Source organism: Neomonachus schauinslandi, chromosome 8, assembly GCF_002201575.2.
Source record: "Neomonachus schauinslandi chromosome 8, ASM220157v2, whole genome shotgun sequence".
In the NCBI taxonomy this organism is placed as follows: domain Eukaryota; kingdom Metazoa; phylum Chordata; class Mammalia; order Carnivora; family Phocidae; genus Neomonachus; species Neomonachus schauinslandi.
Window position 1 is genome coordinate 68,611,545 of NC_058410.1, and position 16,080 is coordinate 68,627,624.

Sequence of the window (16,080 nt, forward strand, 5' to 3'; positions counted from 1 at the left end):
TTGCAAGGATACTGATGATTAAATTATAAACGTAAAGCACCTGAGTGCTCCGCACTCTGTAAGTACAATTAATACAACCCACAACTTCAGATGAATACAAGTTATGCCAAGTTATAAATATCTACCTTACCTAATATTAACTTCTGTTCGTGTGCACTCAGCCTACACAGTGTTATTCAGGTTACATGCGTTGACTCGCTTTGTATTATTCTCTTTAGAATCTCTTACAGCATCAGGGACTGGCTCAAAGTAACAGTAGCAACTGCTTCCTTCCATACACCGCATTGAGGGAAACACATTTCCCAAGGCTTCTTAAATAGTTCAGTTTAGCTTAGAGGTTAAACTAAAAAGCTTCGTCACAAAAACTTAGTCCAACACTAGCCCATCCGTCCGCAGGTCTCTGAGAGAAAAGGGAGCGGAGCCCTAACACAGTTTACCAGAGTTGAAACCTTAGCTTTTATCTTTCCCGCTGGTCTCTGAACGACCAACCGCATTAATATTTCATCCTACTCCGCGCCACTTCCGTTCGCGCATTTTAATTACGTCAGCGCATCAGCTCTCGCGGTATCACCCGATGCTGAGGCCCTTTAATAAAGATCTCGCGAAATTTGTTCTGCAGTTCCAAGCCCGCCACTCACTCTCACCCACCCCACCCCCAATCTGTCCTTCCTTTCCCTGTCTCAGTCACAAAATTCTCCCCTCCCCTTTCTTGAGCTCACAGCCCTCCTCCAATTTCCGATTTCAGGCCGGAACCGGAAGTTCAGTGGGCGGGGCCCGGCGGCGGAAAACGCAGCGGAGCCGGAGCCGGGACTCGGCTGTGGCCGCTGTCCCTGTGCCCGCCACGGATAGCCGTGGCTTCAGTCTGAAGGTCGGTCCGGAGGCGGGTGTGCGCGGGGCTCCCCCGGAGTGTCCGGGTGGCAGCCTCCCCAGGCCCCCCGGGCTTCGCGAGGGATCATGTCTACAGCCTCCGCTGCTTCCTCCTCTTCTTCGTCTTCGGCTGGTGAGATGATCGAAGCCCCCTCCCAAGTCCTCAACTTTGAAGAGATCGACTACAAGGAGATCGAGGTGGAAGAGGTGAGTGAGGCCCGGCACGGGGGCACCGGAACCGGCCTTTGCGTGGTCCCGACTCTTAAGGTGCCTCCCCCGGCCCGTCTGGTTCTCTGGGCCCGGTCGGGTCCACCCGGGAGTCCCCACACAGGCTAGGTATAGAGGGGACTTTGCCTTCAGATGCTCTGGGAAAGCTTACTTTTTCCTCGCTTCGGCACTTTGGTGTTTGGTCCGGTGCCTGGAGTTCGATCATCTGAAACAGCAGGATGAACTGGTGAGATGGTGTGGTCCACCAGTTCTTAAATACGTGTATGTAGTAAATTCATCGAAGACCATGGTCGTTTTGGAGTTGCAGTTCACTGAGATTTGGTGTTCTTAAGGGCCAGCGATTGTATTATGTTCGACTTATAGCTCAGTGCCTGGTACGTAATGTGTGTTCAATAAATGCTTGATAAATAAATATATCATCATGTCTAAATGAAGTGTTTCCCCAACTACCGAATGGTTCTGTTTCGCCTATTCTGTAGAGCAGTAGTCATAGTATTAAATGGTCTGCCTTCAGTTGGACTAATTTGGATAAATTTTACCATTAGTAATGTAAACTACGATGAAAAAATGTTTCAAGGTAGCATATTCCGAAGAGATAATGATTTCGGTGACAACCACAATATAACACCAAACCAGAAATCGCTCTTAAAAAATCCAAATCATTCTTTATTCTGTATTAAGTTATCTTAGAGAAAGATAGTAATGTGCTTTTAACATGTTGTTTTCAAATATACAGAGTAGATTGGTTCTAAGGACCACAAAATTTAGAAAAGTAAAAACTATATATATTTTAAAGATACACTTTAGAAAGTGTTAAAGCTTTAGTTGAACATAGTATCAGTTACCATTTATTCTTCATTTTTAAAACTTATTAAATATTTTGCAGTATATATGCCATAAAGAATACTGTGTATCCTATGTTATAGACTTTCAACGAGTTATCTCTACTTTAAAAATCCAAAATTATTTTTAGGCAGTGGCAAGCTAAAGTGGTGAGATAATTATCATTCAACAAATAATTTTTTTTTCTATGCATGTTTTGGGAGAAAATGGATTCCTTAATCATATCTTTTTATGGCATAAAGTAATCATTAAGAACAGCCTCATTTTACAAGGTAGCATAAACAAGGCCTTTGGAGTTAGAAGGTTCAATATATCAGGTATACTACTTATTAGCAGTGTGATTTGAAGCAAGTTTCCTAACTAATCCCTTTGAGCATTATAGCTTTATTCCTTAACTATAAAAGAGGGATAATAATTTCTATTTAATTTTATCTGTATACTTCCTTATTAGGCAATAAAATCAAAACACCCAACATGGTACCTGACACTTACTACTAGAAAACTGAGTTCCAGAGAGGAACAGTGACCCTCTTTAAGGTCACATGGCTAAAAGAAGGACCCATATTTTGGAAAGAGGAGGGAATTTGTGTGTATGGGGTGTGTGTTTTCTATTGAGGCTATGATAAATTCCTTTTTCAGAAGTGGATAGTTGATCCGCTTTCATGGCTAACTTTCTTTTTTAAGAAAAATTCAATGAGTCAGTATAGAAGAATTGCAGTTTTTAAATAAGCATTTACGTCTACTCTGTGGCAAACTGCTGTACTTGTAGACTACAAATTGTTATATAATAATAACTTGTACTACTAAATGCTTTCACAGACTTAAATCATTTGATTCTTACAACCTTCATTTTCTCACACTACTTTCTAAAGCATTTTACATTATTGCCTTTTGGAAGAATGGAAGTTACTGAGGGGACATTCATCATTTTACTGCTCTTTGCGGAAAGCTGTTTAACTTCTGATGAAATTTTATGTTTCTAAAGATTTTTCTTTCAGTTTAGATATTGTTTCAACCTTTCTTTATTAGTATACTTAGGACATTCCTGAGGAGTAAATTTTTGTTTTCAGATGAAAATTTCTAAAATTAGCTGGTTATTTAGTTTAGTTTTCATTTTTTAATACCCCATTTATTTTCACTTTAAAGATTGAATTTGGACCTTTCTAATGTTGAAAACATTACATAATTCCCATTACATTTACTTGCACACATTAAAACAGTGTTATATAATCCAGAGTACTATAGGCACTCAGTTAATAACTATTTCTCAACTTAGATTTTGCTTCTAGATTAAAATCAAAAATAAGAGAACAAAGAAAATGACCAGAAACAAAAAGTATTTTACATTGCTTTTAGTATTTTAAATAGTACAAATACATTGTCTATAAATAAAATTATATTCTGTATTTCTTAAATAACAATGTAATTGAAGCAGCATTATATTGATTCAGTTAGAAACTGTGTAAGAAAAATACTCCAACCACAGACCAAATATGCAGTCATTTAGTAGATATTTTAGTGCATCTTTTTAAGGCATCAGCTGATTGTAATCCTTACATTCCTAATCTTATGACTCAGTAATACCAGGGCTGCACTTCCTAAATTCAGTTCTGATATCAAATTATGTGAGGTCTCAGCCTCAGAAACCTTAAAAACTTTTTTTTTAAGCCACCTAGTTTTTACCATTCTGGAAGAGAATGTTAGAATAAATTGTGAGGTATGTACATTGAAGACTAGGTTGCAAAAAATGGTAAAGGCAGTGCGGTGTGGTAAAAAGTGTATTGGGCTGGGTATTTTAAAAAATTGAATGTCATACTGATTCTACCATAATATTTTCTGTAGCCTTGAGCAGGTAACCTAGTTTTTCTGGGTGTCTGACTTCTCATGTGAAATGAAGGATTAAACATGATCATTTAAGATCTCTTCCAGTTCTAAAATGAAAACACATTCATTATTTTCAGTATTTTTGCTCTGTTTCCACAGTAAGCTCTACATGATCTCTTGTGGAATGTAGTTGGTGACCAACCAACCCTGGTTAGGCAGGACACATATCCCCATTTTACAGATATTGACAAATGGTCATAGAGTTTGATTTACTAGAAACCTCATGTCTAAGTAAATGGTAGAGCTGGGAATCGAATTTGAGATTTCTCACTCATGAGTTAGTTGCTCTTTCTTCTAGATATACAGTGTTGCTTTAGTTCTTTTTGAAGCACTCTGACCAAACCTTATTCTGGGAATGGAGAAACAAAATACTGATTTTCTTTACAGTGATTGGTCCTACACATTTAATGAGCATTCTCTTCTGTGTAGAATACAGCTAAGATACTGTGGAAGATGAATAGAAGAATGCTAGGATTCTCTTGAAATGTTTGACTTATTGTGAGACTAGAATAAACACAGAGCAGTTAATAATTAACATTTTCAGAACCATGAATTTAAAACTGTGGCTATAGATAACCGAGCACTGAAGCCATAATTTGAAAGTAGGGTTAAGCACAGAAGACTTCATTGAATGGAAAGTAGTTTGAAACCAGATTTTGAATAAGGTAAGCATCATAGATTGGTAAAGGCACAAAAGTGAATTGTCTTTGCACTTGTTCCTCTGCCTAGAATTCTCTTCCCCCAAGAACTTCACAGGGCTGGCTCCTCTCACCAAGTCCCACCTCAAATGTTTATTCCTTAGGGAAACTTGCCCTGAGTAACCTAGATCTTCATCAGTTCTGTTATCCTTTGTGGCACTTAACCAGTAAGCAAAATTGTGTATCCCCCAGCAAAATGTAAGGTGCCTTATTCACACTTGTAAACACCAATGTGTAGAGAACCTAGTTTTTCTATAAATATTTGTTGAATGAGTAGTTGAAGTTATCACTGCATAATCATGTGGATTTAGTGCTCATCCAGTTCTTTTATACTGCATGTGATAAAACCAGAGGTTGCAGTAAGTATGTGATTTGGCTAAGGCAGCATTTAAACTAGAAATCTGATTCTCTATCCAAATGTTAATTCTGTTATACTCCATTATACCTAGCAAATAAGTTTGTTTAGCAGGGGTTTTAAAAATGCTGTAGGGGCGCCTGGGTGGCTCAGTTGGTTAAGCGACTGCCTTCGGCTCAGGTCATGGTCCCAGGGTCCTGGGATCGAGCCCCACATCGGGCTCCCGGCTCCGCGGGAAGCCTGCTTCTCCCTCTCCCTCTCCCCCTGCTTGTGTTCCTGCTCTCGCTGTCTCTGTCTCTGTCAAATAAATAAATAAAATCTTAAAATAAATAAATAAATAAAAAATAAAAATGCTGTAAAGGGTAGATGCTATAAGTAAACCATGTATTAGTGTGCTTTCACTAAAATCCTAAAAAGACCCTATTTGGCGTGGCTGCTTTTTAAAAGGGAGACCTACAGTGCTGACATAAAGTATAGTATGAGCAAGGCACATATAATCACTACAGTATTTATATGTTGTTAAGCTTCATTACAGAGACCCAAACATTTTGTTTTAAAGGGAAATGTAGAAAGAACTTTGGCAATGATGTATATTTTGTAGTTTTAGAAGTATATGGGCAACTGATAATGGAGAAAAAACCTTGTTTATAGTGGCCTGAAAAAAAACCTGAGTCTATAAATGTGTTAGTATTTAATTGTGGATATCCAGAATTATTAATAAACTCTTCCATATGAAACTTAATGATCATTGGTTTCATTAGAAATCTGAAATTGGGGCGCCTGGGTGGCTCAGTCGGTTAAGCGACTGCCTTCGGCTCAGGTCATGATCCCAGGGTCCTGGGATCGAGTCCCACATCGGGCTCCCTGCTCCGCGTGGAGCCTGCTTCTCCCTCTCTCACTCCCCCTGCTTGTGTTCCCTCTCTCGCTGTGTCTCTGTCAAATAAATAAATAAAATCTTTTAAAAAAAAAAAAGAAATCTGAAATTGTTAGCAGTGAAGAGATAAGCACACTATAACTTATATTGTGTGTGTGTGGCTTAAAAGATGACATGGGCATATTATTTGAAAGAAAGGCCTACTAACTGGGTCAGATGTCTATGGCAGATTTTAAAAGACTGCGTGAAAATTCAAAAGTAAGTTTGAATAATCAAAGCTTTACTTTTATGTTATCAACCCTGTCTTGTCAGCAGATGGGAGTTCTGCTCTGCCACAGTTTATTAATAGATATTGAAGTTCTAAGTTCTGAAATAGTTGGAGGCTCTAAGTTCTAATGAATAAACGTAAGATCTATGCTTGTTCTGTCATGTTCCATATTTCTAGCCAGAGCAGTGGCAGCATAGCCAGGGTCCATTCACATAGTCCACCAAGCAGGGCCAAATCAAAGTGACAACTATAGTCACTGAACTAAAAATAACATGAATTGGGGACAATTAAGAAGAATTATTTCATAGTAAATTAAGAGCATATGGGCATCCTTTTCCATTTTGTATAACTTAGGTGGGTTTTTTGTTCATTTGTTTTTATTTTTTAAAGATTTATTTGTTTGAGAGAGCGAGAATGAGAGAGACAGAGTACATGAGAGGGGGGAGGGTTAGAGGGAGAAGCAGGCTCCTCGCCGAGCAGGGAGCCCGATGCATGGCTCGATCCAGGGACTCCAGGATCATGACCTGAGCCGAAGGCAGTCGCTTAACCAACTGAGCCACCCAGGCGCTCTGTTCATTTGTTTTTAATAACATGACTTGGATGAAGGAATAGTCTTCCATCCTAAAGAAATTAGTTATTAAAGGAGTTGCTTTCTTTAAACACACACACAGAATGAATTCTGATTTTGATATTTATATTTTTTAATATTAATTGCATGGAAATATTCACACTTTCTCTCATATTCTTCTGTTCTATTTTTTACTTAAAAATTACATTTAAATCTGCTTTACTATATGAAATTAAAGTTTTGGAACCAGAACCTAGAAGACTACACCACAGGGGGAAAGATGCATATCATAAGCGAATTAATCTAACAACATTTTAATTTAGAAAACATTCATAAATTTAGGAGGAAATATTTCTAAATTAACTTCCCTTTTAAAACCAAAGTCCTCTTTGCATTCCTCTGTTCTATTTTTACAGATGAGGGATTGTGAAAAAATATTTATTTCTGGGTTTGCCATTTTGTATGGATGTGTGTGATGGGGGAGATAACTTGTAATTTGGATGTGTGCCCTTTTTTACACACTTGCTGAAAATTGGTCTTTGGGGAAAGCAGTCATTCAAAATAATTGTTAATGATAATGTGTCAAAGAAACTTATGTTATTTGGATATGAATGCAATCCAAAAAGCATATTTGATTTGTCAACTTGAATTAGAAATTTGGTAGTAAGTAAAAAGTGACTTCCTTTCCTTGTTTTGTAATTTGGATATTAGGTTTTTCATTGTTTACCTCAGTTGCCAATGTGTATCAGTTTGCCATCTATGCCACTCATTTATTACTGACCTGTATGTCAAGAAAAACATTGGGTTGCTCACAAGAATTCCCCTTTTCCTTTCTTCATGCCCAAGATGGCCTCTTAGTGCTCTGGACAACTTTCATGGATAATATCAACTGGTCTCTGTGATGGCTTCCACCAGAGTATTTTGTTTCACTGTTAATTATGTTTTTAATATAACCTAAAGTTGTTCTCAAACCAGAATCACTTGAAGAGCTTATTAAAACACAGATTGCTGGACCCTACCCTCAGACTCAGTACTTCTGGGTTGGAACCTTAGAATTTATATTTCTCACAAATACCCAAGTGATGCTGATCCTTTTGATCCAGAGACCACACTTTGAGAGCCATTGAATGAATGCTTTTGCTGTTTTTGCATTTGCTTTCTTTTTAGAAGTCTTCCCTTGGCTTCTTGTGACACTCTTCTGGTTTGCCTGCTACATTATTGACTGTTCCTTCCCAGTTTTTGCTGGTTCTATCTCCTCTGTGTTCTAGATGTTGAAGTTCTTCAGAACTCAGTTCCAAGGCCCCATTATTTAGATACTATTTTTTGGTAATCTGACCCAGTTGATTGACTAGAAATAACCAACTAAATGCTGTTATTTAGTTGCTAAATGTGTTATCTTAAAAAAAAAAAAAATCTGCTTGCTCCATTCTTTGTTTTCCTTCATTAAGCTGTTGCCTAATCTAGACATGATCCTTGATTCATCCCTTCTCTCCACCCATCCTGCTGTGTGCAGACCATCAGCAAGCTCTTTGTTTTTTTTCTTTTTAATTTGAGACAGAGAGAGAGAAAGAAGCATAAGTGGAGAAGGAGGAGCAGAGGGAGAGGGAGAAGCAAACTCTCCACTGAGCAAGGAGCCTGATGAGGGGCTCAATCCCAGGACCCTGAGATCATGACCTGAGCTGAAGGCAGGCGCTTAACCACCTGAGCCACTCAGGTGCTCCCGAGCTCATTTAACCCTAACTATCAAACATATCCCAGATCCACCCATTTTTCTGCACTACCATCAGTCTTGTCCTCACAGCTACTCTCTCTTGCTTAAGCTGCGATAATAGCCTCCTATCTAGTCTCTCGATGTATTCTAGCTTCCCTACAATCCATTTTTCATGTAAGAGCTAGAATGATTTTTTTAATAAAAATCATATCACATCTTTCCTTCTTAAATTCCTCCTGTTGCTTCCCATTGCACTTAGACTGAAATCCAAACTCCTTTTTGTGATGCAGAGAGCCATTCAGGATCCAGACTGTGCCTGTCTCTTCAGGCTTATCTTGCATCACTCTTCCCTTCTCCCACTATGCACTGCCCCCACCAAACCCTCCAAGTGTTTCTCTAGGTCATCACTAAAATGTTACCTTTCTCAGTGCAGCTTTACAGGACTACCCTGTTTAAAATTGGCAGGGTGGGTAGTGCATACATGTGTGTACACACAAGATTTTTCTCCTTTTCTTCTTAGCACACTTGTTATTTACTAAAATATGTGTGTTTTCTTGTATATCTTGCTTCCTCTTGGTTTGTCTCTCTCCACAAGAATATAAGCAGTAGGAACAAGGATTATGGTTTATTTCATTCACTTCTGTATCTTGAGTGTCTAGGATACCACCTAGTCTATAGATGGAGTTCAAATATTGTTGAATAGGGAGTGAGGGATTATTTCCACCCTTCTTTAGGGCCTTCACATTACTTGTTTCTTCTTCTTTGATTGGTTCCTTGTATCATTCAGATATCAAGTTAGTAACCTCCTCAGATGGCCTTGCATACTGTCCATCCCAAAGTTTCCACTAGTCTCTTTGTCCTGTCATCCTCATTTTTTGTTTTCTACATGGCATTTTTTTGCAATCTGATATTTTTCTCATTCATCTTTTTGTCTATTGACTGTCTTCCCCCCCCCACCTCCCTTCATTAAAAGCACATTCCATGTAGATCAGAGCCTTTGTCTTATTTATTGCTGTATCTCTGGTATCCTAAATCATAGCTGGATATAGTAGACATTCAAAAACTACTGGTGTAAGGAGTAAACAAATGAAGTTTATTATTCTCTTGGCATGAACCTCACCTTTACCCATTTTGAAAGGAGAACTTAACCTATTTTTCTCTTGTTTACTGACTAGGCCTTCCCCCTTGGCTTTCATTGATTCTCCAAAACTCAGCTGAGCTCTGCATTTAGCTCCCTGTGTTTGAGTTATCTACCATCCCACAGCCTGGGATGATAGGTTCCAACAGTTTGCTCTACAATAGCCTCCTTCCAACAGTTCAGAAAACTCTAATTTTCAGTTGCCTCACTTTTCTCTTGGCAAGAGTTTTTTGTATCATTTCCATGTTCTCTTGGGGCTGAGAGAACCTGAGTAGGGCCTCCCTTTGTCTGTCTCCCTTGCATTCTCAATCATCTGTAGCTTCCCTTGTTAGCTAAGCTGCATGAGGCTGCCCTCTCTTAGGGATCTCTTTGAGAAGTGGGAGGGATAAGTCCTTTCTGCCCTCAAATCCCTAAACCTATCCTGAATCCCTAAGCCTATTCCTGAAGGGGAGGAGGTGTTTCTTCAGCCACTATCACAGACTCACCTTTGGCTCACTTCAGCTGTTAAGTATTTAAAAAATTATTTTAACACTGTTGTTTTGTCTTATTATTTCTCTATCTCACAAGGTCAGTTCTTTATCTTTATTTCTTGTTACTCTTAATGTCTCTACATTTATGCCTTTTGAGAAAATGGGAGGTTTTTTTGATACTGCATTCTGAATGACCAAATAGTATATTTCTTATATATATTTGGCCTTTTTCACAGTTCCTGGCTCACAGCTCCCAAAACCCTCAGAAGTTCCTAAGTGAAGAGAGATATAAAAATGTTTCTCTCTCTATCTCTCTCTCTCTTTCTGTTATGTTAATGAGGCTACTTTTGAACCCTACCAAAGGATGGGAGCTGGTGCTAGGAGAACCTACTTTGTGATTAGAAGGTTGGAACTTTCAGTTCCATCCCCCTGACCTCCAAGGAGGGGAGAGGAGATAAAAGGAGAGAGGCTGGAGGTCAGATCACTTGCCAGTGACCAGAGATTTAATCAATCATACCTGTCTAATGAAGCCTCTATAAAAATCCAAAAGAACAGTGTTTAGAGAACTTCCAGGTTGGTGAACACGTAGAGGTGCTAGGAGAGTGACTTGCCTGGAGAGCTCACGGAAGCTCTGCACCCTTTCCGCATACCTTACCCTATGGTTCTCTTCATCTGGCGGTTCCCGAGTTATATCCTTTGATAATAAACTGGTAATCTAGTAAGTAAAATGTTTGAGTTTTATGAGCCATTCTAGCAAATTAAGTGACCCCAAGGAGGGAGTCATTGGAACCTCCAATCTGTAACCATTGGTTAGAAGCACAAGTGACACCTGGGCTTGTGACTGGCATCTGAAGTTTGTGGGAGGAAGGGGCAGTCTTATAGAACTGAGCCCTTAACCTGCAGGATCTGATGCTATGTCCAGGTAGATAGTGTCAGAATTGAACTGAATTATAAGATATGCGGCTGGTATCTGAGCATTGCTTGGTGGTGTGAAGAAAGTCCCCTTCATTCCCTGGAATTGGCGATCAGAATCATTAGATACACAGAAATTTAATTCTTTAAGCATTGACTCTGTGCTTCTAACGTCACTCCTTTGAATTTATAGCAGTTATTTTTTTTATCATGCATTTCAGTTTATGTATACAACCTTTAGATATCTTATACTTTCTTTACTATCATTTTGTATCTGTTGTTTCACTATATATGTGAAGTATCTTATAGCCCTAACATGAGTGGAGGCTTCTTAAAGCCATGGGCCCCCATCTTACATGTATATGCCTGTTTTATATTTCAGAGTATTCCCAAAAATTGCTTCCTTAAGCAAATGGAGGAAAGTTTATCATATTCTCATTTGTCCACATTATGTTCCCATGATTTTAAGTTGAAAATTCAGACTCAGCCATTATCTCAGCACTAGATGGCACTTGTGGATCACAACTAGTCATACAACACCTAACAGTTTTTATGACAAGTGAATGATCCACAAATGTAATGTTTGGAATTCCTGCATGGACGTTCCTGAGAATAGGAAAATGAAACAGGAGGAGACCTACTAAGTACCAGTTGCTGTGAGGTATTTTTAAGTACATTGTTGAAGAATATTTTAAATTCATAATCATTATCTCATAGTAATATCAATAGATAGTCTGGTCTCCATCCATACCTTCTTAGCCTAATGTTGCCATAAAGTTGAAATTTGTTTCAGGACCTGTTTGCTATTCATTATGGCTAATTGTGAGAGAAATGAGTAATATAGCTCCTTACACTGATTCATACCTAACTCTAAGCACTTATTCTTTTGTAGGATTTAAGAGAATGCATGGCTTTGGCTTTCTTATGAACCCTATAAATATCATGGAGGACACTGTAAGCATCTCCCTTTTACTGTTGAGAAAATAGAAGCGCAGAGATGTTAATCTCCCCAGCATTAATAGCTAATAGGTAGACAGAACCTATATTCAAACTCAAGTCTGTTGGGGTTTAGAGCCCAGATGTGCTCTTTCCCTTACTCTCATGGTGCCAGGTTTAGCCAGTACCCATTCATGTTAAAGTAACTGGATGACTAGTGCAAATGACTGATGTTGGTTTCTTTCTTACAAGAGGTATAACTCACCACCCAAAAACAACCCAATTAAAAAAATGGGCCAAAGACACGAACAGACATTTCTCCAAAGAAGACATACAGATGGCCAAACAGACACATGAAAATATGATCAACATCACTCATCATCAGAGAAATGCAGTTCAAAACTATAATGAGATATCACCTCACATCTGTCAGAGTAGCTAAAATCAAAAACAACAAGAAAGACCAAGTATTGGTGAGGATGTGGAGAAAAAGGAACCCTCATGCACTGTTGGTGGGAATGCAAACTGGTATAGCCACTGTGGAAAACAGTACAGAAGTTCTTTAAAAAGTTAAAAATAGAACTACCCTGTGATCCAGTAATTGCACTACTGGGTATTTACCCAAAAAATATGAAAAACTAATTCAAAGGGATACATGGCCCCCCCCCCAGGTTTATTGCAGCATTATTTACAATAGCCAAGATATGGAAGTAGCCTAAGTGTCTATCGACTGACAAATGGATAAAGATGATGTGGTGTGTGTACGTGTACACACACACACACACACACACACACACACACTGGAATATTATTCAGCCATAAAAAAGAATGAAATCTTGCCATTTGCAACAACCTGGATATAGCCAGAGAGTATTCTGCCAAGCTAATCAGTCAAAGACAAATACCATATGGTTTCACTCATTTGTGGAATTTAAGAAACAAACGAACCAAGGAAAAATAAAAAGACAAACCAAGAAACAGATTCTTTTTTTTTTTTTTTTTTTTAAGATTTTTATTTATTTGACAGAGAGACAGCGAGATGGAACACAAGCAGGGGGAGTGGGAGAAGCAGGCTTCCCGCCGAGCAGGGAGCCAGATGCGGGGCTCGATCCCATGACCCTGGGATCATGACCTGAGCCCAAGGCAGACGCTTAACGACTGAGCCACCCAGGCGCCCCCAAGAAACATACTCTTAACTGTAGAGAACAAACATGGTTACCAGAGGGGATGGGTGAAATAGGTGACAGGGATTAAAGAGTACACTTACCATGATGAGCACTGAATAATGTGTAGGATTGTTGAATCACTATATTGTACACCTGAAACTAATATAACAGTGTATGTTAACTATTCTGGAATTAAAATTAAAAACTTAAAAAAACACTTAGAGATGACAAAATAAAATAGAGAAGAATGTGTTAATGCATGAAAAGTGCATAGACTAGTACCTGGTACATGGTTAACCATTTGGGTAGTTTTATACATTATTTAACATGAGAAATATCCATACTGCTTTGTGTAATGTATGAAATAGAATTTGAGCTATGGCTAGAGTAGCCATACATCCCAGTTTCAAGCTACTGTCCTGGTAGTTATTAGCACTTTCTTCTTACTCTAAAAAGAGTTCTGATGTAAATATAGCCAGCTTTGTTACAGAAGAGCTTTGTGCCCAGGGATTTGTTCTTGTAAGTTTGTCTAAAGTGAAAATTTCTCCGAGGAAAGATAACTGGTACTTTTCTGACATAGAATAGAGATATATGTGTGTATATTAGGATCCTTAACATTCTGGTGTTAAACTGTCTGGCATCAAACTGCTCTTTACTAATATAGCCTTGAACAAGTTAGTTTACTTTAAAACTAGGTTACTTTATCTGTAAAATAAGAATAGCATTAGTACCTATCTCCTGTGGTTGTGTAAATGAGGTAGTGTGTGTAAAAAGAGAGGTAGATATTTCACTTAAGGAAAAAACATTGACACAAAGTACTTAGATACATTGGAAGCTGAAAAATTGGAGTAGATGACACTTAACTAAGATCCTTTACAGTGATAAAAATCTAATGATTTTGTTTTACAAGGATCAAAACTGTTCTTTTGTTGATTTTATTTTACGGCAAATTTCAAACATATGTGAAAGTAGAAAACATAGTGTGAGAGAGCAATGAACCCATGAGGTACCCATCACTTAGCTGTCAATAGTAATACAACATATGGCCAATCTTTACTTTAGAACTTTCAAAAATAACTTTAATGAGATATTTTACATATCATAAAATTCATTCACTTGACCTGTTTAGCCATTTGTACAAATTTACCAAGTTATGCAGCTATCACCATAAATCAGTTTTCAGACATTTTCATCCCCTTAATTAATATTCATCCTACCCATTTACAGTTAATCCCAGTTTTCACTGTCAGTACCAAGCAACTACTGATTTACTTTCTGTTTCTATGGATTTGCCTTTTCATGTCAATGGAATCATACAGTATGTGGTTTCTTATGTCTAGCTTCTTTCACTTAGCATAGTGTGTTCATCCACATTGTGGCATGTATCAATTAGTAGTTCATTTCTTTCTCTTGATGAATGTATTCTGTTGTATAGGTGATACCATGTTTTGTTTGCCTTCACAGTGGCCAGTCTTTTATCATCTGTATTTTTGTCCTTTCACCTCCATTTCATACCCCTACTGAATTATTCAAAAGCTGTTTTTAAATAGCTTAAAAACATTGATTATATGTTCTTGCTTTTTATATTTATTTTCCCAAACATCATCTTTCTATCCTCTCCCTCATCTTGCCTGTTTTAATTTGTTTCCTTGCTCCAGGAGTCTTTGTTGTTTGTTGTTTGGTTTTACCTGACAGTGAAGAGCTGTCTAAACCATAAACTTTCAAAAAGATAGAGATAAGTTCATTTCATTATTTCTTCACTTTAATGAAACTTTATACTTGCTCGGTGGCAAATCCAGATAGTGATGATTTCTAAATCTTTTAATAAATCTTTCACGTCGGCTTCAGTGTTTATATGTTGGGCAGGATCTATTTATTTCTGATTCTCATGGGTATTTTTGGTTTTTGTTTTGTTTTAACTCAGGTTGTTGGAAGAGGAGCCTTTGGAGTGGTTTGCAAAGCTAAGTGGAGAGCAAAAGATGTTGCTATTAAACAAATAGAAAGTGAATCTGAGAGGAAAGCTTTTATTGTAGAGGTAAGTTGAATTGTTGTTTCTAATATATAATTCTTTACCTAAGATACTCTGTGAATTTAATATTATGAAAAAGTTGTTTCCCAGTTGTCATTTCTCTGTATACTTGAACCTCAGCAATTTGGTTGAACCAAAGATAATGCTGTAGAAACATTTTTCATTCACACTCTTAATTCTGATTAAAAATTGGGGGGGGGGGAAGACTCTTAACTACATAAATGAATTCATCCCTGAATTAAAATACAGTCTCATCCGTGTAATTCAGATCTATTTCAAGGCATAGGATTTAAATTTTAAAATAGAAAGGAAATGGTATTCTCTCCCATTATCTAAAATTAAGAAGGGAAATTTTATGCATTCATTTTTGACTGAATATTTTTAGAAATTCAAATGAGATCACTTTACAGGGAAATAATTTTAAATTTAATTTTTTTCTCATTTAGCATGAAAATCTAGAACTCTTTTCTCTTACAGATTTGATGATGAAGGAGAATTCAATAATCAATAGTAATTGTATTGTCAGATTTATTCTTTATTAATTTTATACTATTTTGTATATTAGATGACGGCAGTTCCTTAAATTTGTGGGGTTTTTTCCTCATTGGCCAATGGATAAGTGGTCTTTACCTTACAAACCTTTCTGAATTTATATCTGTGATTGTATTTAATTATAACTTGCAAATATACTTTATGATATTTTTAAATGTATAATATGGAGAATGAAAACTTAGGATATGATAAAGTGGATTTTTGTAATTAATTGAATGAGTTGAGAAATGCTGATAGTTTGGGGTCCTCATGAAGAAAAGATGATCTCTGGTACTGTGCTCCAAGAGTGGCCTCAGCCTTGCCTTATTCATGATTTTTGTTTATGGTTTAGATAAGGTCTAAAAGTGCATTGGCACTTTCACAAAACTAGCTAAAAGCATACGTGTTAAATGCTAAGAATTAGGAGTCAAAAAGATTGTAATAGCTTGGATGAAAAAATTCTATCGAGGTTATATGTACAGGTAATTCAGATTGTCAAATAGTTCTCCACATAGTCTTATTTTAAAAACTTTAATCCCCTAGACCTCCTCCCATCAAGTTTTCTGCTTCTCAGAGGCAACTACTTTGAGCTCATCCCTTAG

At 37.5% G+C, this 16,080-nt stretch overlaps 1 protein-coding gene across 7 annotated transcripts in view; it reads left to right on the forward strand.

Moving 5' to 3' along the window:
* Positions 1-780: 780 nt before the first annotated feature.
* Positions 781-16,080, forward strand: part of MAP3K7 (mitogen-activated protein kinase kinase kinase 7) — a 72,966-nt gene continuing 57,666 nt past the window's right edge. For 4 of the 7 annotated variants that reach the window (XM_021693647.1, XM_044917645.1, XM_044917646.1 and 1 more), the window contains exons 1-2: positions 928-1,074; positions 14,843-14,953. In XM_021693647.1, coding sequence (XP_021549322.1) covers positions 955-1,074; positions 14,843-14,953 — 231 coding nt within the window. In that variant the 5' untranslated portion in view covers positions 928-954. Of the gene's footprint in view, positions 1,075-14,842; positions 14,954-16,080 lie in introns of all 7 variants that reach the window. The other 3 variants (XM_044917644.1, XM_021693648.1, XR_002480524.1) reach the window with 1 other exon arrangement.